Source organism: Drosophila obscura, unplaced genomic scaffold (genome assembly GCF_018151105.1).
Source record: "Drosophila obscura isolate BZ-5 IFL unplaced genomic scaffold, ASM1815110v1 contig_4, whole genome shotgun sequence".
NCBI classification, from domain to species: domain Eukaryota; kingdom Metazoa; phylum Arthropoda; class Insecta; order Diptera; family Drosophilidae; genus Drosophila; species Drosophila obscura.
Window position 1 is genome coordinate 9,141,747 of NW_024542828.1, and position 25,045 is coordinate 9,166,791.

A 25,045-nucleotide genomic window follows, 5' to 3' on the forward strand; every position below is an offset into this window, starting at 1 on the left:
TTCCCCAAATGTTGCCAGTTTGTGGGGAGGCGGCAGCTCAGAGCTCGACAGTTTTAAATGAAACTTTTGCTGTAACTTACACTCTGACGAGCGAGAGTTTTGTTCTGTTCTGTTCTGTTTTATTCCCCTTCGTTCACTTTTTGCTGCGTTGTTTCGGCTTTTGTTTAGCGCTTTATGTGCCATTATTTCGGATGCTGTCAGGCACATTGTATATATCCACATCGCCTTCGTCCCATTGACACCCATACACTGTTGAGGATGCAGGCGAAAATGAATAATGAAACTTGTAAATAGACATAATGCGATCAGCATAGGGAGACATTAGTGCAAAAGTTTTTTTGGAAAATGGAATGAAAGTGCTCCCTTGGGTACACCGAATGAATGTTGAATTGTACGGAATACGGAGAGTTCTCTCTGGGTCTGGGGACAGATTAAAGTTTGCCCTGTTGGATGATCGCGAGGAATAGACAGCAAAATTTTCACAAATTGCTGAAAGATTACTTTTCGCAGATTCTTTATTTAGTTGTTAATGTGGTTTTTTGTTTGAAAGAATATTTGTAGATAGATTAGTCCAGTAATTTTATCATCATTACTTCATATACATTTTGACCCATTTCCTACTGAGGTTTGTCCAGGAGCAGAGGGAAGAGCTGCTGCAGGCCATCACAAAATAGAATTGTTTATTTCTGGCTTTCAAAATATTTGATTTTAATTTGTGTGTAGAATTTGTAGCTCTGCTTTATGCCAACATTCGCCAGTAAATTCGCTTGTTAGAAATTGTTGCCTAGACGAATATATATTTATGTGTATTTTTTTGTTTGCTCCTAATCAACTAAGGAATTTCCATTGCAATGGACAACGGACCAACTGTCCGGCTAGCTGGCTATCCGGCTGGATATCTTGGCAAATTAGAAATTCCAGAATTCCGCTTTGGGCGCATTTAATTTATTATTCTGTTGACTTTAATAAAAATCACATTACGATATTTGCCAACGCAGCGCGAATTTTTTTGTTTTCTGTTTTATACTCACGAATTTCCGAAATATTCCTTTTGGGGTCGCTGCTGGGTGTGGGGGGGAAAACTGTTGTCGTCGCCAGTTACAGAAAAAAAAACATTCATAAAGCAAACACAGCCAATCCAAGAAGAAGACGACGGAGCCACGCGCTGCCAGATAATATATATAAGAAAAAATATCTGTCCTTGTGCCCTACTCCACCTGGGGGGTGGGACAGGGTAGGCAGCACGTGCCGGCACACTCATACACACAAATTTCCATTTATTTCGACATTGACGTTTGAATTTTTAATGAAATTCCAAACATTTTTAACGGCCCCCCAAAACTGTATTCCCGTTTCTGCTCTTTCTTTCAGGCAGCGGAAAAGTGCTCCAAACCAATCGCCAAGCCATTCTGATGCTGGTCCGAAGCAGGCCCCAGGGCTAATGAAGATGAAGTGATATTCCGGCCAGCTGGAACTGTGTTCGAGCCGAAATTAAACAGAATATAAATCGCTGGAAAAATGGCAGCGATTTGTCAGCATCTGTCGAGCAGAACAAATGCAAAGTAGTTAACTAGCCAAAGGGAAAACTACAGCGGCCCCAGCGGAATAGGCCGTCAAGAAAAAAGAAATACGTACAAGCGATTTTAGTTTCGTTTTTGTTGTTCGTTGCGGCAATTTCACGCATCGCGGCGGGATGATGGCAGGCGCTAATCAGGCCGCTCCCAGCCACGCCCCACAGTTATTGCGGCAACACATTTTCAAATAGGTTCAAAACACCCTGCCACCCAACCCCCCGCCCAAGGAAAAAATACTCAGAGAGATAGAGCGTGGGAGGGCGCACAAGTGAAATATTATGGCCACTTTTCAAATGGAAATGCGCCAGCAGAAGGAGAGGCAGCAGCAGCAGAAGCAACGAACGAATTTAAAGCAACGAGAAACGGCAACATCTGCAACAGCAACGCTTGCCACATCCACAGCCAGGAGACAACGACAAGAACGAGATCAACAGCACTCGGACCCACCAGAAATCAGCACAGATTGCACCAGGCTTTGGCCAGGCAGCTGCAACAGCAGCAGCAGCACAGCCAGGGACAGTGGTTGCGGTAGTGGCACTGGCAGGGGAAACACCAATCCACTCATCAGCAACATCTCCACCAACAACAGCCACCACAACAACAGCAGCAGCAGCAGCAGCAGCAACAGGAGACACTTCGTGGACTGCAGAGGCCGTCAAAGGTCGCTGATAATGCTCAGCATGCTCTTTGTTATCATCGCTCTGCTATCTGTAAATGAAGGTGAGAAAGAGACTTTAAGGGATTTTTTTGGATTTTAATTACGAGCAGAACTTTCTCTCATTTTTATTTTACACGAATATTGCTCCTTTAATAAAGCTAGCCAGCAATATATATATATATTATTGTAGAAATATTTCATATATTTTAACGAAATGTTAGAATTTTCCAGCATATAAATTAAAAATTTACCAAGACATTTCCCAGAACTTGCATTTTATTTAACCAACACAAATTTGGCATTCAAATAAGCCTTTTTTCTTTCCAATCTTTATACCACAGCATATTTATACTGGTAGTTTTTCCTTTTTCCTTGCTCCAAATGCAAGCGAAGCGCCTTTTTCATGCTCATTCGCGAAAGAAAGTCGGGGTAAACTTTAATCAAATTTTGTGCTCCAGTTTCTTTCTGGTGCCTGATGCCCATTCACGAAATTGCAATTGTTGCCAAATTGATTTGACCAATTTCATTTATTGATTTCGATTTTCGATATCATTCATTTTGTTGTCGTTGTCATGCCCAAATGAGTCAGCAGAAAAACCAAACCAAAGCAAAGCAAATCAAACCGAACCGAACCCATTGCGGCACCGAACCAGAACCAAAACCAGCTACCAGCTAGAAAAAGTCGAGAGGGAAAAATCTATCAGCATCGGAGAGGCCGAGAAGAGACGAGTTGCAAGGGCAGAGTCGCTTGGCAATTTTGTGCTTGTCTGGTCCTGGCTTACATAATTTTCTTTCTTTCGTGTGCTGTTTTCCGCTTTCCGTTTTGCCGGTTGCCGCTCGATGTTTTGCCTGCCTTCTGGGCTGCGTTTTTAGGTTAGGTAATTAATTTTGTGTGCCTGAAAAGTCTTGGGAAATCAATGTTTTGGCCCAGGTCCAGTGTGGAACGGAGAAACTCCCTGGCTGCCCGTCGCCAGGGACCAGTCCTGTCCTGATTGAATGGGTGTGAGCCCTGAACCGCCAATATGTCTGCGTGTGTGAGTGCGGTAGGGCTTTTATTTAAGTTTCATTTTTCATATGCCGTGCGCTGGCTTAATGACGGGGAGCCCAGAGGCAGGCCTCTAGGCCAAATCGTTGCCCCAGCCGGGTCAGGAGGTGCAGCCGGAGCGGGAAAGAGGTAAATCATCATTAGGCCTTAATGAATCGGGCAGTCGCGGGCATAGTGCACTAGATCCACAGATAAAGAACATGCGATTGCCAGTTCTGGCTTCCTCCCATCCATTTGTATATTCAAATAAAATCACCAAAATTTCTGAACGCTAAATCAATTCCAGTTGTTCATGATAATCTGATTATCTAATTAATGAGTACATTAGGTATTCACGTGAGGTCATTACTATTATTACTTATCATCAACACTAAACAGATACAGACGATTGTCATTTAATCAGAATATAATCCCTATTAATGCATTAAGTAACCGTATTCTACACAGTTAAAAAATTGTTTATTATTTATACATATTATTATTATTTATTTATTATTTATATATACAGAAACTAGACGTGTAGCTTTTATTTTTGCGATTTCCTGTGAGAGTTGAAGGCTACCCAGACGATATTTAATTTCATTTTCAAGTTCAACAAACTTACCGCTAAATAATTTAAACTTACATTTTGCGGTCATTCAAGATACCAAGATAACTCGAAGGCACTCTGAGGTGGCTCCTCGAACAGTATTAATTTCCTGCTCGAATACGGTTGCCAAATTCCAAGAAATTTTTAATATATTTTCGAAGAAAAAAATCACCTTTCAAATGAAAGAAAAACAAAAGGAACCAAAGAAAAGCATAGTCCCAAGGAATGTTCCATTTGATGCCTCTCATTGCGAGATACCAAGACTGAATCGGAGTTGGAGTTGTAGTTGGGAGTGGGAGCATCACCATGGCCCCCCAGGGCTAACTGACAAATGGAAACCTTTAAATATTTAAGTATAAAGTTCGTTGTGACTGGTGACTGTCACGGGCAATAGAATGCAATGGCTACGAGTGGGAGTAGCAGATGAGTTTTAATTTTTTAAGTGAATTTAAAAATTTAAACTTAACTGCGTTCATATATTTGTTGCTGTTGTGGTTTGTTATTACCGGAAAAGAAGTTTCACCTCAGAAGAGAGACACGTACACACACACACACGCACACGCACACATTCGGAGTTAAAAGTTTTGACATTTCAAATGTTTCTGACAACAGCAACAACAACAACAGACAAGGACCACGACTGGAATGTTAATAATAACTGTGCGGGCGTAAGAAATGCCAGCAAACCACAGGACTTAAGAGCCAGGACAGTACTCCGACTCAGGACAAGAACAAGAACAAGTCAAAGACGGTGATGGCGACTTAGAGGGAGACGGAGGCGGAGGCGAGGCTGAGATGAGATGAGATGAGCAACAGGAACATGCCCTGCGGTGTGCTTGTGTTCAAGTTGCTGACGTTGAGACCAGGACACGAGACATGAACACGGACACGGCAAACGACTCACTCTCCCTCTCTCTCTCCCTCGCCCTCCGACTGCGGTGCTGCGACCTCTGGTACATGACTTTGCGATTTCTGCAGGGCGCTTTTAAGGCCAAAAATACAAAACAAAACAGAACAGAACAGAGCAGAAAAAATAAATATTTCTCGTTGCGTGGTCTAATTTATGTTTGGCAGCCAAACAGCCAAAACAGCCAACAGTTGACGTTGCGGTCTTTTGTCCCAGGCAGTCAATTTATTTTAATTTCTAGCCAGAGGCGTTTTATTTATTATCATTTTGGGGCGCACCCAGCGACGACCTCTCCTTATTCTTGTGCGAAGATGGAGTCGAGTTATTAGCCACATTGTTTGGGTCTCGCCAATTGAAGGGAGAAAGTAGCAGCCAGCATTCAGTAGCCAGCATCCAATATCCAGCAGCCCAGCCCGACTGCAGACGGAGGCGCTCGCAACGTTTGGCCTGTCAATAGCATTTTGCTTAAATACCAGTGGGGAAAGGGAATGGAAATTGTGGGGTGGGTGGGAGTGTGAGTGTGAGTGGGAAAGGGAAATGGGGTGGGTACTAGCATCGGAGGGAGCTCGAGCAGAGCAAGATGATGAAGGATATGCGACTTATCTGGTTGTAACATGGCCAACGGGGCCAAAGCTGGTGCTCAGCTAATAGTTTGGGCAGTAAACCAAGAGGGAGATTCCGGATTGAGAGAGAGAGAATGTGTGAGGGGAATAGACACCAGAGAGAGAGAGAGAGAGAGACAGATAACATGTGCTAGAGATGAGAAAAATCTCACATTTTGTGAGCAGAAGTAACAGATTTGCTTTGGCAGGATTTTGCTTGGCTGAAATGTGACATAAACCAAGGTAATAAAAGTTCAGAATTCCGTATGTGTTTTTTTTCCGAGAGATCCATTCATCCAACCTTCTCAGCCTCACAGTTTCAAGCATTAACGAATAAAATACTGTGAGAATTTCAAGCTCCCAATTGGAATAAATAAAATATATTTTTACCATTTAAAAAATTGCTAAAACTACCAACCAAAATCACATCTTCAGCTGTCAGTGATTCTGCCCTGCCCCCCCAATCGCAGTGAGTGCGTCACTGGGTGGCATCACTTGCTCTGGCACTCTGGTTGATATCTGCTCAAAGCGACGTGCACAACATGTTTAATCTAATAAAGTCGCTAGCCAGTCGCTGGTTAGCCATGGCTTCACTTGGGCTTTGGCTCTATAAAAATTGCCAGTAGCCAGACAGAGAGCTCTCTACAGGGAAAGAGATGGAGAGAGAGAGTGTCATAAAAAGACGTTTGCTGCGACGTAATAAGCGTATCAAGTGCCCCGAGATATACCTATACATATAAACATATACAGCCATATAAAGACAGACATATGTATGGGTGGGTGGGTGCTGTGTGTTCGCTTGTGTATTTCTGGCTGTAGTATGGAGCGAGAGGAGCTTAGTTTTTGAGCCCAGACGCTGTGGCGTCCTCGTAGCTAAGTGATGGATAAATGCCGGATAAAAATTGCTCGTAACTACGACAACAACAACAACAACTGTGCATGTAACACACCCCAGACCAGAGGGCAACTTCCACATGTAAGCGGGAAAAACATGAAAATTTGATAAACGAAAAATTGCAAACAAACTCCCCAAAAAAAGAGGAAAAAAATAGAGGGAGAACAGAACAAAAAGTTAGATTTACCTCCGCACCAAAAAAACTTTTCTTTCAGCCCTCAACCATAACAAAAAGTTGTGCTCCTGTGTATGTGTGTGTGTGCGTAATTCGCTAATTACCTAAATGGTTGCCACAAAAGGTGGCCAAAGGTGGAGTCATGTTTTGGGAGGGGGTGGGTGCTGTTAAAAGTTTGGCCAAAACGAGTTACAAGGTTTCCAATTCGGATTTTGCGTAAGGGGATCAACTTTTGCTGCATAGAATCGATTGAAGGACTTCGTGGCACACTTTACGGAGGGGGGCAGCTCTCCCTCTGAACCGAAATTGAAAACATTTTCTAAATCTGCTTCCTGTCCCTCCCTCCCATTGCAGTATTCGCCGCACAGCGTGACTCATACAAATCGAAGGATATGAGCAGCAGTAATAATGCCATTCCCAATGGTGGAGCAGCTGGAGCAGCTGGAGCAGGAGAGGGCTCTCAGTCGCCAGGAGGTCCCAATGGTGTCGCCGGAAGCGGAAGTATGAGCAGCAATGGCAACAATGCCAACGGAAATAACAAAAATGGCCATGCAGCTGGTGCAGGAGCAGGAGCAGGAGCAGGAGCAGGCGCAGGCCTATCGCCAGCCTCCGAGTTGTCCGGCTCAATGACAACCGATGCCAGCAGAGGTGCCAGCTCCAGCTCTAGCTCTGGATCTGGCTCCGGCTCTACGACCATCACTGGCATTCCTAGCAGTAGCTTGCACAAGGCCAGCAGCAGCAGCAGCAGCAACACAATTGCCTCACAATCGGGAGCCTCATCCGCAACATCCGGCATCCATCGCAACAGCATCGACCTGATGGAGGAGGCACGCAATGCGGGACCCTACTTCGACAAGGCCGTCTCCAAGAATGTCACAGCCCTGCTGGGCAAAACGGCCTATTTGAATTGTCGCGTCAAGAATCTGGGCAACAAAACGGTAAGCAAGAGAAACAGATTAAATTTAATTTAATTTAATTATGTGCATAAATTACTGGAAATTAGAGTTTATATTTTCATAGTTGCAATTTTAACATTTAGTAGAGATATTTATACCTCTAAACCTCTAGCTGCCCCACCGAATAAAAATCTACATATCTGTGTGCTAAGAAGTACTTTTTTTCAGTGCCAGTGTACTTGTACTTTTAAATGTAATCCCATTTTTCTTGGTGCTAAGTATGTAGCGTGTAGCATACATATCTATTTTTCAGGCGAAGTAATTTGTGGGCATCATCTGACGTTTTATATTGTAATTATGGTGTAATTCCTTTGCCAGTGCCATCAAAATGCTATTTGTAAAGGGGCCTGTATAAGTCTGTATGAGTATGAGTATTCTCTCTTTTTTTTGGGCTGGTAGGCGACTAATTAGCACGTTGACTGCGCCCACATGCTGGCCTAGTGGGCTGCTGGCAGGGGGCTGGGGGCTGGGGCAGTGCATGGTTGGTGGCTAATTGTTCCGCTTGCCAAAGAACAAAATGATTAATTATACCCAAACAGGAAACAGATTTTACTTTATTCAACTTTCGTCGTGTGCGGAAGGAAATGCCGCAAACATTTCACAAACACACACACAATCTAGCCAGGACCCACCGCAACACCGCAGCACTTCCGGCCCGGGAGCTTCATCCACCTGAGAGCCGCCGCATAAGGAAAAACTATTCAAATGAGGCGAAAATTCCCTGAAAATGCCCTGAAAATGCTTTCGTTTTGTTTTGGGTTTCTCCATTTTGGGTGGAGTTCGGCCGTAGAGCTGGGCGTTGGGCGGTGGGCGGTGGTCGTAGTCATTCGGCTTCCGTCACTTCCGGCGGCGTCGGCCTGAGCCGGAGAAGGGCTCTGCCCGCTTTTCCGATAATAATATGTTACATGTCCCGCCAGGACATGCCAGGACATGCCAGAGCCTGCTACTCTCCATGCTCCCAGCGCTGGCAGGCTGTGATTAGCTTTGGGTTTCGGCCTGTTTGAGTTGCGGTTTCGAAAACTAATTTGCGTGATTATTAAATTGTAGAAAATGGGGAAAGGGTGAAGAACGAAAACAGATGCATGGGGGCGGGTGCTGCAGGAATTTCCACCTTGAGGTAGGACCAAGTAAAAGTTTTCGCATGAGCATGTGGGGCAGGTGAGGCCGGTAAGGCAGGCAGGCGGGCGCGTTGCTATAACTTCATTAGATGAGTTAATATGGGATAATTTCATCGATCTCTCGCTCTCTTCATCCCAATGGGATGGGTTAATTAATAGAAAATTGTTTAAATTGTTCAGAGTTTACAAAGATTTTACATATATTAAGATGCCTGATACGAACTTTGAAATAGCAAGGCGCGAAGGCGACAGAATCAAAGGCGAGAGATCAAGGAGTGGCAAAAGGCTATGGGTAGATCTTTAGTTTATGGGGATTTGTTTGCTTTTGCAGTCTTCTGACTTTTCGCCCAACTTTGCAACCCTTATCCTTAAATTCTAATCTACCTTTCTATATTCTATTCGCGTTTTTTTTTTGGGTAAAAACATGAAAATTATATCCGGCAGACAGCTCACCAAAATATTCATTTCACTCTCCTCCCACTCTCAGCAGCTCAACAGCAGCAGAAAAAAAAGATATTAAGTAACCTGTAAAATGAAATATATTCATTTGCTTGGGTTGGCAGCTTAAAATCTAATTAGCTTTCTGTGCTGCGGCGAGCCACAACCCCACCCAAGGCCACCCAAGGCCACCCACTTCCGTAATTTACCCCGTGTATTTTCATACCTCTTACCGCACAGTGCCCCACCTGGAGTAATACATCATTGCTGCTGAGATTTGGCAGCACCTGAGTGAGCGTTAAGCTGATGTGGGAGGAGCCCAGGAGCCGAGGAGCAGCGGAGCCGAGAAATGCGAGCAAAGAAAAAAATCAAAAAATAAAAGAAAATCCTTCTGTCTTACGATTACGCTTGTGTGTATGTGTGTGTGTGTGCTTTCCTTCACACCGTCTATAATGATAAACAGCGAACGGATGCTGATGGTCTCTACATTATTAATGACGATTTTCATTTGCGCTTCGCTCGGTAGAGAGGTTTTTGTTGGTACAGAGCTCTTCTTTATGATTCTGTAGGAAGACAGGGAGAGATTTTAAAGGAGATGTACGAGTAGCTGGAGCTCTGTTGCCACTGAATTTTTTCATTCAATGCTAGCACGTGGCTCGAAGAATATCTGTCATATACTGACAGTGAATCAACATCATTCTTTTAGCTCAATGAAAAACTTCAGTGGCAGAAACTCCGCACCACCTTTCGTTAGTTTTCTCTACACTGGAAATCCTTCTAAATTTTATAACCTTTTAGGTGCCAGCCGAGCCAAATATGTTTTCCAATATTATATAAGAACATAAGTCCCTTTTCTCGCCTGCCAAATTGAGCTGTAAAAAAACGAAATCTTTTCAGATTTTGATGTTTGTTTTGGCAAGCCAAAAAAAAAAAATATGGAAATATATTGATATGGGAGACAATTTTACGATACTGTAAACAAGCATAATGGCCATAAAAAGTGGAAATGGGCTGAATGGTTGGTTGGGTGGGTGACAAAATGTTTTTGCGGTTGAGCGGGGAAAATTTTTGGTTTTTCCAAGATGAAGTCTGTCTTGCGGGGGGCTTCCTCTTTCTTCCGCTTTGTACTTTGGCACTTTTGGTGTTAATTACATGCAACTTTGCCTAAGCAGCTGCCAAAGTTTACCTTTGTGTCTGCTAACTAACACCTGGTGCTGGCCCCCCACCTCAGCCCTCAGCCCTTAGCCATCGCTCATCCTGCACCCTTCTGTCGCTGAGTTTCTTGTCCATTAACTTTGGCCAAAGTCGTCGCCGTCGTTGCTCATCGTTAGGCAGGATGTTACTAAGCTGTTGTCATTGAAATTGAAAATGCTCACAGCTGACGTATGACACGCAACACTGTCGGGCGTGTCCTCTCTCTCTCTCCATGCGTGCACTCAACCCAGTCCTTTCAGCAACAGCCTGAAGGCTTGCCCAGAGCTTAGGCAACCCCTAAATCAGCGTCACTTAAAAATGTTGCGCCCCTCTTTTTCGGGCTGTGTGGCAGGGACAAGTAAAAGTTGAGCATTAAACAGCAGGTGGTTGCCGAGTACATACACACATACATACCTATGTGAGTGTATGTCTGTGTATGCCTTCGTATTCCACCTTCAATTTGTCGGCCTGATGAGGGTGAGCTGCCTAAGACGCCCCTGCCCAACACTCTCTAATGCAAAAGTTTGCTGTGTTTTTTTTTGTGCCCAACAACAGCACGAAGCATAAAGAAAAATTGGGTAAAAAAATCATATAAAATATTTCAAAATAAATTTGCATTTTACACGTGTGTCTGACACAAAAGGCTGCCACCGTTACCGTCACCGTTACAGCCAACCCCTCGCAAAGCCCCTTAGACCCAAGCGGTTGCGTATGAAATTGACTTTTTAAACTGTTTGGCCCAGAATCTCGACGCACAACAAATGAAATGTTATTTCTCTTACTCACTCTCCTTCTCTCTATCTCCTCTCTCTGTGTGCCGCCTGTAGATGTTGCTTCAGGTGTCCTGGGTGCGACATCGGGACATACACCTGCTGACTGTGGGCCGTTACACGTATACGTCGGATCAGCGCTTTCGGGCCATACATCAACCGCAAACCGAAGACTGGATGCTGCAAATCAAATATCCGCAACATCGCGACTCTGGCATCTACGAGTGCCAGGTATCGACCACACCGCACATGAGTCACTACATTCACCTGAATGTCGTTGGTAAGTAAAGTGAATAAAGATAAAAGGTAACCTTTTGGTTCATTCTTGACTCTTTACCAGAGCAAAGCCCCTCAATTATTTCACAAATCAAATAAATTAATATTTGCACTCGTATAAATTACAATTAAGTAACCGTAGGAGCAGCTTCAAGCCTCTCAAGACAGCTCAAAGCGATGTGGAACTTTTCCCATTTAATTATCGTGGAGTTTAAATAACAGTTGAAATGAGTGTAAAGGCAAAATATTTCCATTTCGTTTTGGCTTGCACTTTAATTGCTTCATTTCCACAGCATGGAAATCATTTCAGCCCTCGCAATATAGAGAGCGCGGGAAGGGGATATTTCAATGAGGCCAAACGAGAATCCTTTGAAATTCTCACACCTCTCAGTTCAAGTGGCACGAAAGTAAAGCCTTGCTTCCAGCTAATTGTTATTTTACTCCACGGCCAGTAGATTCCAAATGGAATTGCGCTTTGTTTAATTATTTTTACTGATTTATTTTACGTTTGGTTTCACATTTTCTTGTATTTTTGTTTCTTTCAGAACCCTCGACGGAAATAATCGGCGCACCCGACCTGTATATAGAGAGTGGCTCGACTATAAATCTCACCTGTGTCATACTCAACTCACCGGAGCCGCCGGCCTATATCTTCTGGAATCATAATAATGCAGTGAGTTGAAGTCCTTTACCTTTGCCAGATTTTTTGCTTGGGAGGACATGCAATTACTTTGGGGTGTCATTATCGCTTCCCCCTTTGGCCCGAGCCCGGGGAAAGTCTGACAGAGGAGAACCCTTTAGTGTTCAATTTAGTAACTTTTAAATTAGCTTTGCCGGGCCAAAACTTTCTTCTTTCGCTCTTATTTGGTGTCTTTTTTTTTCTTTCTTTTTTATTGGGTAATGCCATTTAGGAAAGGAAGCAGACGGGCTGACGGGCAGATGGATGGGGGCCAGAAAAAGGGTTTTTGGTTTGGGTTTTAAATGGATTTTGGTTTTGTTCCGTGTGAGCCACGTTTTAGTTTTCCCCCTTTAGGTGTATTCCTCACACTTCATGCTTCGGCTGGGCCTTTGGCTTATTGTATTGGGAATGTGCAGAATGGCCACCGGAGAGCGGGGCTGGGCTGAAATAGGGGCTGTGCACTCCAAGGGTTGACGGTCGTCGCCATTGTTATGCCTTTTCTATAGAGCGGACGACGACGAAGAAAGGGAAAAATATTGCCATTAGTGCCGGAGATTTTTTCGCTCTCTCTTCTTTACACTTCTCTGTGCCCCCGAAAACAGATTTAATTTTATTGTTTTGCTTTGGTTTTATTTGCAATCATTCTTCCCTTACTTTGCATATTTGCTGCTCCTCCTCCGTCTGCTTATCTTCCCTGCCCTTCACTCTATTTTATTTATTTTAATTTGCCAAGTGTGCAACAGTGCGTATGCGTAATCTCGACTCGGTTTTATGGCTTAGAAAATGTTTATGGCACAGCAAACGGAAGCCAAGTTCGCCCCCAAAAACAAATTGTGGAATATCTTTTATGACTTTTGCTAATTTGTCGCTGGATTTCCATTCTCATCCGCAGATTATCAACTACGATTCGCCGCGCGGCGGCGTTTCGGTTGTGACCAATAAGGGCGAGACGACCACATCATTTCTTTTGATTAAATCGGCGCGTCCATCGGACTCGGGGCATTATCAGTGTAATCCATCAAATGCAAAGCCCCGCAGCGTCACGGTACATGTGCTCAATGGTAAGTAAAATAAACGACAACACAACACCGCCAAAAAAATAGGACCACCCACCCGTACACAGGGGATTTTCCGAGTAAAACAATGGTGGATAAAAGGGGATAAATCCCAAAATGGAAATGCACCAAAATGTGAATGAGACAATGAGAATGGTAATGGGTTACACCAGGACCATTGGCCTGACACGGAATAGACACAGACACTCGCAGCAACGAAACTGAACTGAGAAAAAAAAAAGAGTTACAAAGGGAATAGAAGGGAGAATACAGAGAATCCGTAATAAACTATGCAAAGGTAGTCCAATTTCGTTTGTACACTAGGGAATTAATGCTTATTTAGCAGGAAAGTTTCTTACTGGAGATGAATCGTACATTTTGATTAGGGATTTTATACTCATGCATTGAGTACTTTATGCATTGGCTTAACTGTCAAACATACTTTAGTACAGGGCACTTATTAAATGTACTGCTTACCTGTAGATACTTCTATTGCATAATATAAATGAATGATTAACCATTTTACATTTAGATGGGAGGAAAACTTTTTATTTTGGTTTTCATTTTTATCATATCTCCAACATCGGAAATCCATTTATTTTTCCAGCATTGTATATATTTATACAAATAATATAAATATATAATATAATATAAATAATATAAAGGGTTGCCAAATTCCAAATTACATAAAATCGTTTCGTTTAAAATTGTACCCTTAACATTGCAATCCACAAAATATTTTGTAACTTTACTCTGGAAACTTTTACTACATTTATTTTATAGATTCTAAGCTTAGCAGCCTTTCCATCAGCAATGAAAACATTTACTTAGTTTACTTAAAGTCTTATAAATATATATTTTTTGGGTTAAGTACTTTAACTTACTTTAATTTTGGGTAAAGCACCACCAGCCAGCCCCCTTCCTTTGACGAAACTATAATAAACTGATTTTCTGAAGTGTGATTTTGTAACAAAGAATACTTCAAGGCCTTTGTGCTAAAGAGTAGCTGAAGTAGAGCTGAAGAGACAATTAAGCTAAGCCAAGAGAGCTTCAATCTATGGAGTGAAGATGCGGATGAGTGTGAGGTTATTTGATGAAAAAATTATAGTTATTTGTAAACCATTTACATACATACATGTGGATGCCCATTAAGCCCTCGATGCTTGCTTAAAATAGGTAAAATAACCAGCAAAGAAATGTATACCATACTGAGAACTACTTTGCCATTCCCACACCAGCAACTAAAGACTGAAAGATGCCAGAGGATTTGAGTTTAAGACCTAGAAAATAGATCCCAATCCCCTTAGACCAGCTAATGCCTTCGCCCAAGCCTGAGTCAGCATATCAATGGTGGAAATCTGCCCGAAGGCAGCCATAGAAAATGCAGCTGTTGAAGCTCCACGGGGCAGCCCAAGAAGTGACACAAAAGCAGAACCAGGCCAGCAAAAAAAAAAAAATAACGAAAGATAATAGACACCAGAGATAGTGGGCGAAATGGGCAAGAAGATAGTGAAGAGTAAGTAAGCACGAGAGGTGACAATAACTAGCCAACAAAGTGTTGTTTAAAGTGAGACAGGAGGCTAAGTGAAAACAGCAACAAAGGCAGTTAGGGGAGCGTGTTGGCCAACCTCGAGCTGGAATCGATTGCGGAACCAATGAACAAATATTGATTAGTGGATAGAACCCCATCTTGGGGTTCGAATGGGGATGCTGGCTGGAGTGTGCAAGTGGCGGCGTCTATTTCAATATTTCCACGAATATTCAACGAAAACCAGATGAGCTCAGCTAAGTGAAAACTGCTAAAAGTGGCACGTGAAAATTATACGAAATGGAAAGACAGTTTCCCGCTGCCACTCTCTCCCGTTGCCCCCAACCAGCGGTATAATCATTATGCACCCCTCCCCCCTACCCACAACTGTTTATCATAGCCAGGAAACCACTCCGCCTGCCATCATCATTTGCTGAGCAAACGTAGCCAGTGGGGGTATACTTTTGGCCACACTCTTCTGTGAAGTATGCGAACTATTTCGAGGTATTTGAAATGATATGCGATTGAGGTAGTCATAGCTTCGAGTAAGATGTGGCAACAGAACAGGGATAGGTTAACAATAAGTACATTGAATGGCTATAAAATATAATATTTATATATTTTTTAATTCAGTCTTCTACCCTTTAAGTTCTGTTATGCAAAGATAATTATTTGACACTGATGCTTTACCATAATCCCTAATTGCATAAAATAATTGGATGTTTGGGGGAACACCCTTCCTCACCCTTCATAGATTGTTTATCGCTTTCTTGAAAACTTTTTTGTTTGTTTTACTTTTATAAAACTAAAAAGATTTAAGTCTGCTTTGGCTTTGCTTCTTTGTAGCCAGAACAAACAAAAAGAGTATTTAAATCGACTCAACTCCCAGGCCAAAGTTTTGGGGTCCTGGCCCCCCCACATGTGCAGTACGAGTATCTGGCACGCGTGCCACATGAAAATTATGTTTATGTTACACACCCCCCTGCCCCAACGCCCCACCGCACATGTGCCACACTCGCCGTCCCTTGGTGACTGTCTAGGACGTGGGAGAACAGAGCACCCACAGCAGAGCAAGGCCAGGCACGGCACGGCACAGCACAGTTTGGCTCACTTCCACTTCCTGTGCGACTTTCACTAATGTCAAGTTGTCGTCGTTGTCGCAGCAACCGTGTCTGCTAGATAATGTCACACGGTGTTGTCTTTTGCTCGGAAAAGACGCCAGAGAACACACTCCCACACACAAACACAAACCCAAACAGACCTCCCACCTTTAGTTGTAGGAGCATGAGGGGCACTCATCCCTGGCGCCATATTGTGCATGCAATGCGCGTTGCTTCCGTTAACTGCTTTGGCACACTTGTTTCTGATTATTATTATGTTTTGTCTCTTGTTCAGTTCAGTTCAGTTCTGTTCAGATCTCTGATGTTTCTGGTAGTCCTGTTCTGTTCTGTTCTGTTCGTTCTGCTACTTTCGCCATTGTTCTTTGCCGCTACAGTTTGTTTTGTTTGTTAGTATTATTATTATTATTATTATAAGGCCGTCAGCATTGTTGTTTGCTGTTATTATGCATAGTATATCCTTGCCAAGGAGGGTATTATGATTTTGAACAGATGTTTGCAACGCATCTGTGACCTCAAAGCCCTTGTCTGTATGTCTGCCTTTGTGCATATTTTTAATTATTAATTTAATTGCCTTGTCTGCAGCAGTTTGCAAATAAGTTGTATCAAAATATTAATATTAAATATTAAAATCTAACTCAAGACACATTCTAGTTAGGCAAAGGGTATGCAAAGTTTCAGTCCTCGGGCTCACCCTTTCTGCTCCCTCTGCTGTTCTTGTTTTGTCATCGTGTTGCAGTTGCAAAACTTTTTCACTGGCACTTTTCCCCATGAAGCTCCCCCTTTTGCTACTAGAGAGTTGTTCACGACTCTACTCCCCATTTCTTTTGCTTCACTTTTAGCATTACCTTGCTTTTTATTGTTTATTGTTACCTGCTTTTGCCCATGCAAACAGAGGGAGTGAGAGTGGGAGACAGAGAGAGAGAGAGAGAGTGTGTGAAAGAAAAAGGTAGACAGACATGGGAACAATGTGAAGCCCGGGAATTGTGTTTTTGTTTGGCTTGCCGCATCAGCAACGACATCGACATCGACATCAATGGGGTCAGGAGCTTTGTCGGGTTCGCTTTCAGTTGCGACCCTAAAGGATAGTGGACTTAAAGTGCCATTCGAGACTTTTATTTCGATCCCTGACAGCTGCAATGTATCCCACAAAAGGTGCTGCTGAGCTCTAATGGATACGAAATTTAATGTAGAACAATTACAGGAACATTTTAAATTAAAAATAAATTTAATTAATTAATCAAGTTAGGTAAATAAAACTATTATTACGTATTTTTAAGTCAATATTCAGTTACAAAATTGAGATATACTCGTAGCGGCGAATTCTTGTTTCAGAATTTAATATTTAGCCGATAATAATGGTTTGTTTCCATGTCTAAAAAATATTTTCCAAGTCTCCAAAAGTTTCATCTCGGTATGCCAAAAAATATACGCCAGAAATCCATTCTTCTATAGAGAAACGCGTTATTTAAAATAACAAATCAAGAAACTACCAAATGCTAGAAATTTAAAAAGCAGAATAAATATTTAAATTGTGAAAATATTTGTAAAAATTATACAAAACATTTCGGAATATGAGAGCACTTCTCGTTATGGGGATTATATGTATATGTACGATGTACATGCAAAATGGAGATGGTTGTGCATTCTTTAGTACAAAAGGAAGTCGGACACTGGTAAGCCTTGTTTACGTTACTTTGCACCGGAGCGTAGTTGCCTTTCAATACCCGTGTACTACGAGTCCCCCCCACCACCACCATGCTGGCCTCGCGCGTCGTGTGCCCCAGCTGCAGTTGTCTCGCCGCTCCCTGGCTGTGGCTGTTGGTAAGTTGTAAACAGTCAACGGCTTCATTGACAGAAGTGGTTGGCTGTAACGGAGGATCCTTTTTGTTAGTTTGTTTTGTGGGCTTGTTGGTACTGTCGCTCTGGTGTTTTGGTTCAACTTATATTGTATGACAATCTTGGCATTGTTTTCTGTTTATCTGTGCCGTTTGATTGTTTGACAGCTTTTCGGGTCGCCCTGCCACAAGGAAAGTCGCTCTCTCTGTGTGAGTGCTGGTAATCCGGTTAGTGTTCAAGGGGATTAAACATATATGGTATATACATGCGAATGTGATGTTTTAATATTAATGAATATTCCACGTTTACAAGGACACCCACTCCATACTCTATACACACTTATACCCGCACACACTTCTCGTTTGTTAAACGCTTTTAGTTCGCCCAATGTCTGAGTATGAGAGCAGCAATAAAGATGTAAATTAAACAGGTGTTTCTCATTCCGTTTCCAGGGGAGTTCCCAGCAGCAATGCAGCACGCGGCACCAGCGCTTCCTCGCCACTCGCTCACTCGATATCTCTGTGTGTACCTGTGTGTGTGCTTCTGCACCTGGGCGCTTGTCGGACGCTCCACACGCTCCTCGCTGCGGCAGCTCGTCGCGCCTCCCGTCGGCCAAAGCGTGTCCGAACCGTGTCCGGCTGTGGGCATGGAAATGGTGGCATGCGACAGCTTCTCGAGTGCATTTTGAGTCTCTGCTGCTGCTGCTGCTGGCATTGGCAGGGGCGCAGACCCTGGCGCTGGTGGCAACCGCAGGAGGAGCAGCACCAGCACCAGCAACTGCCACAACATGAACTGAGACTACAATCAAGGAAGGCTCTGGAGACGGACACGTTTAGGCAGGTCTTTGAGGCGGACATAAGGTGAGCGATGGACCCTGGACCCGCAACCTAAGCCAGCAAGCAGCTCTACACCCTAGACACACTGTAACTATAATAACTATAAAGTATCTATATGAATATACATAAATCTAATGGCTATTGGGTTTTTTCTATGAATCAGCGACGTATACGTAATACATAATTTAGCACAAAATATGATAATACGAAAATCAAGCCAAGTTGTCGCCTTTTTTTTATGTACGACTTTGTATCATACAATGAAGCTGTCTACGTTTTTGGTTAACTTAACCCTTGATTGGAAATTGTGTAAATAGGCTGCATAGCATACCTAGAGTTGCTTTTTCAATTGATGATCATTTTCTTTCCACAACTTTGAAACTTTTATAGAACGAATCCAACAAAAAAAATGAAAAACCCCTCTGCTCCAAAAAATGCAGAACTAAAAAGAAAAAAAAACGATTTTCCCCACTGTAAACGCTTCTCGACTGCCATTTTGTGACTGTTTCCTCAAACTCTCATTTGCATTTAGTCAAGTTCTAATAGACAGATAAATGTTCAACCAAAAGGGAAATTAGCAAAACGGAAAAACTGAAACACGATTCAACTTCACGTACAGCAAATAAAGAAAACCAAAAAAAAAAAATAAAAATAAACTAGAAATACAAGTGGAAAAAACTGTAAAATATAAAAGGAAACTCGAGTCTAGAGAGGGGGAGAAATTTAGCTACAAGTTAATGGCGAAAAGAGAGGAGAGTTTTTCTATCTTTTTTGGCTGCATCTGAATGGTTAGAGACTAAGTCATGACATACATAAAGAGTAACCCTCGACTAAGTTCTATTCAGTTCTATTCGGTTTTGTGTAATGTAAAAATTGAATAACGTAAACGTAAATTAAGTACGCGTATTAACCAAAGTGCAGAGGAGCAGACAGGTAAGAGAACGGTTTGAGTATAGGATACAATCGGCATAGATGGAAAAATTGTTGCACATTTCATAAATTTATTTGTTGTTAATAAATGCGAAAATTAGACAAGTGTTAAATATAAAACCCTCTTAAACCGAAAAGAAAAAACGTTAAAATATATACAAAGACAAACAAAAAGGCTATGAGTAAATGGTATTTTCAAGCTAACTTCCAACTGGAATTTCCTTTCATTTTTCCGAATGCTTTTCGAGTGTTTTCCCATTTCAAAGGATTGTTTTTCAGTTACCATTTTCCTTTCGTCATCTTAGTTTGTGTACTTCTAAAATTCTGCGCTTTTGTCCGCCTAGTTTCTATCATCCCACGAAACTTTGCCATCGAGCACACATAAAGCTAATCAAAAATCAAATAGGCGTAAACGAAATAAAATCCATTTCAGTGTTAGGCGTATGCAAAGCACATTAACAAAGAGTTACAGATAAAAAGCTAAAAACTATTGATAGAAATTAAAGTGAAAAACGAAAGAAAAAAAGGAAAAGTTTCATTAATCAAGCTAAGCAGTAAATAAAATATAAAATAAAACAGAAACCGAAAACCAAAAGCTATTGAAATCCAGCAAGAGTAATCAGAGGCATCCAATCGAAACCAAAAAAAAAAAAAAAAAACCGAAACCAAAAACCAGCCCAACAGACATATGTATTTTCCATAAGCTTTTTTCCAATTACCATGTAAAATATCGACAAAGCAAATACACATTCAATATCTATTCAGATGAAATTGCAAGCGAGCAAATGCTGTATAAATTCTATTCAGAAGAAAAGAAAAAATAAACCGAATTCAAATTAGAATTCCCATTGTGTTTGATGAGGCGTTTTATGGCCATTCGATATTTATTGCAAAAATTCTGTCAAACAGTTGATTATCTACAATCAAACACACACACACACGCTCACACAATGCGGAATATTTTGAGGTGTTTTCCCCATCACCCTGGTCTTTCTCTCTGGATATTTCCATTTTCCTCGACTCTTTGGAAAAGTGACAAATTCTTCAGATACTTAAATTCTAAGCAAACCAAAAAAAAAAAAAATAAGGAAAAACATATAACGAAAATAGAAAAGAAGAAAACTAATAGAACGCATAAAACTGAAGTAAATATTGTATATGTAAATGTGTATTTATAAAAACTATTATATAAAAAGTATAATTATATATATATATATACATATAAATAAAAGAAAAAAAAATAGTTTATTTAACACACGAAAAAAAAAACCAAACTTGAATTAACAATGTTATTAAAGCTAAACAAACGTAAAATTTGAAAGTAACTTTCAATTAAATATGAGCAAATACGATAAACGGAATAACGAAAACGAAGAAAAACCTAAAAATAAATCTTTTAAAAGTGTAAGAATTTAAAATGTGCAAAAAAACGAACGAATGAATGCAAAACCAGGAAAGAAACCAAAAAAAAAACTGAAAAACTGAAAAAGAATAAAACTAAAAGAAAAAACTAAAGCATATTATGTCAACTGTTAATTGAGTTGTTTTAATGGTCAGAGTTTGGGTGGGTGTTGGCTGGGACCTTGACCGAAATGTAGGCAATAAATTATGGGTAAGTGAAAGTGAGACTGTGAGTGAAGCAGGTCCTGGCTGGGCCACAACTAAATGCTTGCAAAACAAAGCCAAGAACCATTTTTCATGCCTGGACAAAGCAATAAGCGCTGCCAGCACACAGTGCGCGAGAGAGAGGGTGAGAGCGAGAGCTGCCTAGAAGATGTGGCATAAGCGATAACATAATGAAATGGGATTAATCATACGACATGTAGGCCAGCCCAGTGGGAGGCATAGTGAATGCCAATCCATGCCGCACATTACACACACACTTACTTGGTTAACATGATGTAGATGCGCCCACATAGACATAGATGCCCCCGTTTCTGCCACAATTTAGAGCCCCTTATTCTGTTATGTCCCATTACGTTACGTGTGGCGGCATTACGTTGCCATATTCTTTAATAAATATTAGCACATAGTTAAACAGTTGAGCGCACGCTGATGGAAAATCAATACATAAGGCCACCAATCCAGCACCTGCACCTTCCTCTCAGCAATCAGCCCTCAGGCAGGTCTAATGGACACTGGAAAATATGCTACATATACTTTATTGACGAAAAGTTTCACAGCACTAAGAAACGAAGAGGAGGACTGGAGGACTGCCAGCAGATTCAGAGGCTCCATGGTGATATTGGGCCGGGGACTTCATGCAAAACCACTCAAGGACAAGTGGGCAATAAGCGAAAAACTTTTATTGTTTTATGTCGGCGAAAGTTTTCCTGCTGCCGCTGCCGCTGCTGCTGCTGCTGTTGTTGCTGCTGTCGTGTCGAGTAGTAGCGGCATCATAATGTTTCATATATTATGTCCAGCTATATAATTCCCTCTCCTGTATGCATGAATTTTCCCCAACCCCTTTAAACCTCCCCCGCCGCTCGACCTCTCCACCTGCTCTATCCATGTGTAATTTGGCACTTTCGAGTGCTGCAGCAGCAAATTGCAATTGGATGGCGGAATGGAATGAGATAGTTTTGGTGCTGCACTCTGAATACTGTTGGCGGAGGGTAAGTGGGCGAGGTGGGAGTGCTCCTACTACATATAATGCGCCAGTTGTACGGCACTCTAGGTGTTAATAGACTGTTTATGGCCGCTGCGCACTGTGTGGCCTCTGCGCTAGTTGCAACAACTAAATGTGGTCTGGCATGTGGCTGCAGTCGGAATGGGTTGGGATGGATGTGGTGTGGTGTGTTGTGGTGTCGTATGGTGCTTTGGGTTTCGGGGCTTATTTCCTTTAGCAGGTCAAACAATTAATCGTCAAATCAATCAAACGGTTTTGGGGCAATTCAATTGACTGCAGGCAACAGCTTTGGCAGGGTAATCTGTCAATGATTGAGTGGTAAATGTCACTCAAGAGCGGCTAGAAATAATCAAATTACTAATGATGAACAATGATTTATCATATAACTCGAGTATTATTATGTGTACATAATTCTGAATAAAAAAAAGAGAAATATAAAATAAAAATCAATAGACTCATGCAGATTTAGTTTAAGTTTGATTACCATAAGTGAATTGAATGGGGGGGACACTTAAGGAGATCATGGAAATCACTCACATAGCTTACAATTTATGTGTTGTATGCCAAGGTGAGTTCTGTCACTTCTGTCCCATCTGTTTGTTTATGACGACGTAACCATATCCCTTTTATATACCCCCCAAATCCATATGCAAATATCAGCCAACGAAAAGCGTCAAGAGTGTGGGTGGGTTGCTCACTGAGAGCCAAGCCGCGTCATCAGTCAGTCGGTCAATTGGTAACAGCCCCGAAAAAAAAAAAAAAAAACAGCTGCCACACACGGACTGTGGACTGTGGGTGTGGGAGTGTGTAAACTTGTTGTTCGCTGTAGTCGTGTGTGTTGCCTGCCGATGCTGCTGCAGTTTATGACCGTAATACATTTTGGAAAAACTCTCCCTCTCTCGCTCTCCCTCTCTCTCCGTCACTGAGTGTGTCTTTTACTCTGCTCGTTGCTCTTTAGGATTCTCAGTTCTCTGTCGCTTTTTTTGGCCGAAAAGTTATTGAATTGTTACAGCAGCCACTTGTGATAAATCAGTGACAAGGGGACCGACTGGCAAACCCGTGCGTTAATAAATGGAGCAAGGACGAGTCAGATTGAAGCGGCTCTTACGTGCGGTTTCTTTAATTTGCCATAAATATACACGAGTACGAGGATGTGTGTGCATATGTGAATTTATTATAAAGGCCATCAGTCAGCATATGGATTCAGGCCAGGCCATTGCTTAATTAAGGCCAAACTGGTGGCTGCTTGTTCCCACTCCGATTACCATCTAGCCGGCAAGTCCGGCAACACAATCCACCCACACCGAAAAACTATTTTATTAGATTTTTCGCCCAGCTGAGCAGCCCGAAGATAATCAGCATTAAAAAAGAGTACATATAGCAGCAGTATATGTGTATGCATGTATGTATGTATCCATGTATGGGAGGATGAAACTTTGGACTATGCTGGGTCCTATTGCAGCATGAAAACTGCAACGTTCAACTCTATTGGTTTAAGTGTTGCTGTGTGTGTGTGTGTGGGAAGTGTGTGGATCGCATTGGTATATGGTTGAACAAATACAAAGGCTTGCCGAGTTGCTTACGTGTGTACCGACATTTATTACGGCCCATAATCCGCAAAGTCTTATGCGTGTCTGTTCTATATCTGCCTCCCTAAAAACATCAACCCCCCGTATCCCACACCACCCGTTCACTTCAATCCCGCATATGTGCACTGCCCACAAATGGAACTATAATTAAATTAAAACTTTTGCCAGCACTCGGAGTCAGGCCAGGAGAAAAAAAGGCCAGCCGACAGCCAGAGAAATTTCTTCCCATATTAAAATGAAATTATAGAGCAGAGCAGTAGAGCAGCAGAGCACACACAATGAACGGAATATGCTCGGTTTGCTTTTATTATTCGCAGCGGTCGTTGGCCCTCACGTCGTATACTTAATACGGTAAGCTGTTTTTTTTCGGATTAGCCGCAATGCGGTTTAAGTGGATAGCAATGCGAGGGCGATTGAGGTTCACCCGAAGGTGAAGAAAAAGGGCCAGAAAAATCTATTGACCTGTATGAACTTCGAGGAACTAGATCGGGCTTGGGGAAGCGCAAAAGAAATTCAATTTTGGGTTTTTAAACTATAATATAAAACCTTTTCGAGAATTGTGGGAGATTATGATCCTTTGAAAGTGTTAAACGCTTGCATGTTTTTTAAATCAGTTTTTTAATATTTATATTAATTTTATGAATGCTTTTGCTGACTTATCGCTTAACAAATTTCACTCGGCTCTTCTTTTAATCACAAATACTTAAGTCGCTTATTCGTTTTTTCGGTCCTCATAGTTTTTCATAGCTCTTTCTCTTAGTGCAAATTAATTTCCATTTGAAAATCCACAAACAGTAATTTTACAAGCACTTAACTCTGGTCTGGGCATCGAACAGCTGCAGCTGCTTCTGCTTCTGCTTCTCTATCTTATTCTACCTTCGCATTTGCCGACTGGGACTTTGGGGGCGGGGCAAAGCGGATTATTGCAACCAACAACAAAATGGCCAAGAGAGGAATAAAGCGGTCTCAACTTGGCCAGCACTTGGGCCCTCTCCTGGTTCTCTTGTGCGGCCTAGTCAAAGTGCAATCGTTTCGGTCGTTCTTTTCTGTTGGTTTTTATTTTTGAGAACGAAAAGTTTTAGCTCAGGAAGAGGAGCAGTATGTAGTCCTGTAGGAGACCATATAAAATCGTAGTTGCGCAGGGAACCCACATTTTGTTGCCCAACCAATAATGAAGTTCGAATACTCTCGAATCCAATATTTATTACAAACTAATACGAATAAATATCTGAAAACCAGCCTGGATAAATGAAATTTTTGGAGAAATAAATAGAGACAAAATTTTCAAAGATATTTCTGCAAAAATAGTTGGCAAATTTTAATGCATTTTCAACAGTGTTGGCTGTAAAATGTCTAAAAAGTTTTCAAAAATCCAAGACGAGCTTCCTTTTAATAAAATGTTTGTGTGTTGAATATTCTTTGAGCACTAGCACTGAAGTGCAGTTCGGTTCTAATTTTCAGTTGACCATTTTCTTTATCAATTGGTGGCATCCACTTACTTCCATCCGACCATAGAAATTCTTTCATTACACTTCCCACCCTGTGGCCACCCTGCCACACTGCCACTCTCCTTCGTATAGATGCATATTTTGTGGTCCCAGTTGTTGCTGCTGTAGTTATTGTTGTCAGCATAAAGGTTTTTCCC

At 41.9% G+C, this 25,045-nt stretch overlaps 1 protein-coding gene across 1 annotated transcript; it reads left to right on the forward strand.

Annotated features, from left to right (window-relative positions):
• Positions 1 to 1,355: 1,355 nt before the first annotated feature.
• Positions 1,356 to 18,114, forward strand: LOC111066342. Its single transcript, XM_022354923.2, has 6 exons — positions 1,356 to 2,294; positions 6,800 to 7,383; positions 10,979 to 11,201; positions 11,743 to 11,870; positions 12,748 to 12,937; positions 17,869 to 18,114. The coding sequence occupies exons 1-6, from the start codon at positions 1,853 to 1,855 to the stop codon at positions 18,102 to 18,104; spliced, it is 1,803 nt and encodes a 600-aa protein (XP_022210615.2). The 5' UTR covers positions 1,356 to 1,852; the 3' UTR covers positions 18,105 to 18,114.
• The last annotated feature ends 6,931 nt before the right edge of the window (positions 18,115 to 25,045 follow it).

Excerpts from the sequence above, each read along its gene's own strand:
- LOC111066342 (XM_022354923.2), top strand. The coding sequence starts at position 1,853 with ATGGCCACTTTTCAAATGGAAATGCGCCAGCAGAAGGAGAGGCAGCAG. Across the intron at positions 2,295-6,799 it reads TCTGCTATCTGTAAATGAAG|TATTCGCCGCACAGCGTGAC; the intron begins GTGAGAAAGAGA and ends CTCCCATTGCAG. Across the intron at positions 11,202-11,742 it reads CATTCACCTGAATGTCGTTG|AACCCTCGACGGAAATAATC; the intron begins GTAAGTAAAGTG and ends TGTTTCTTTCAG.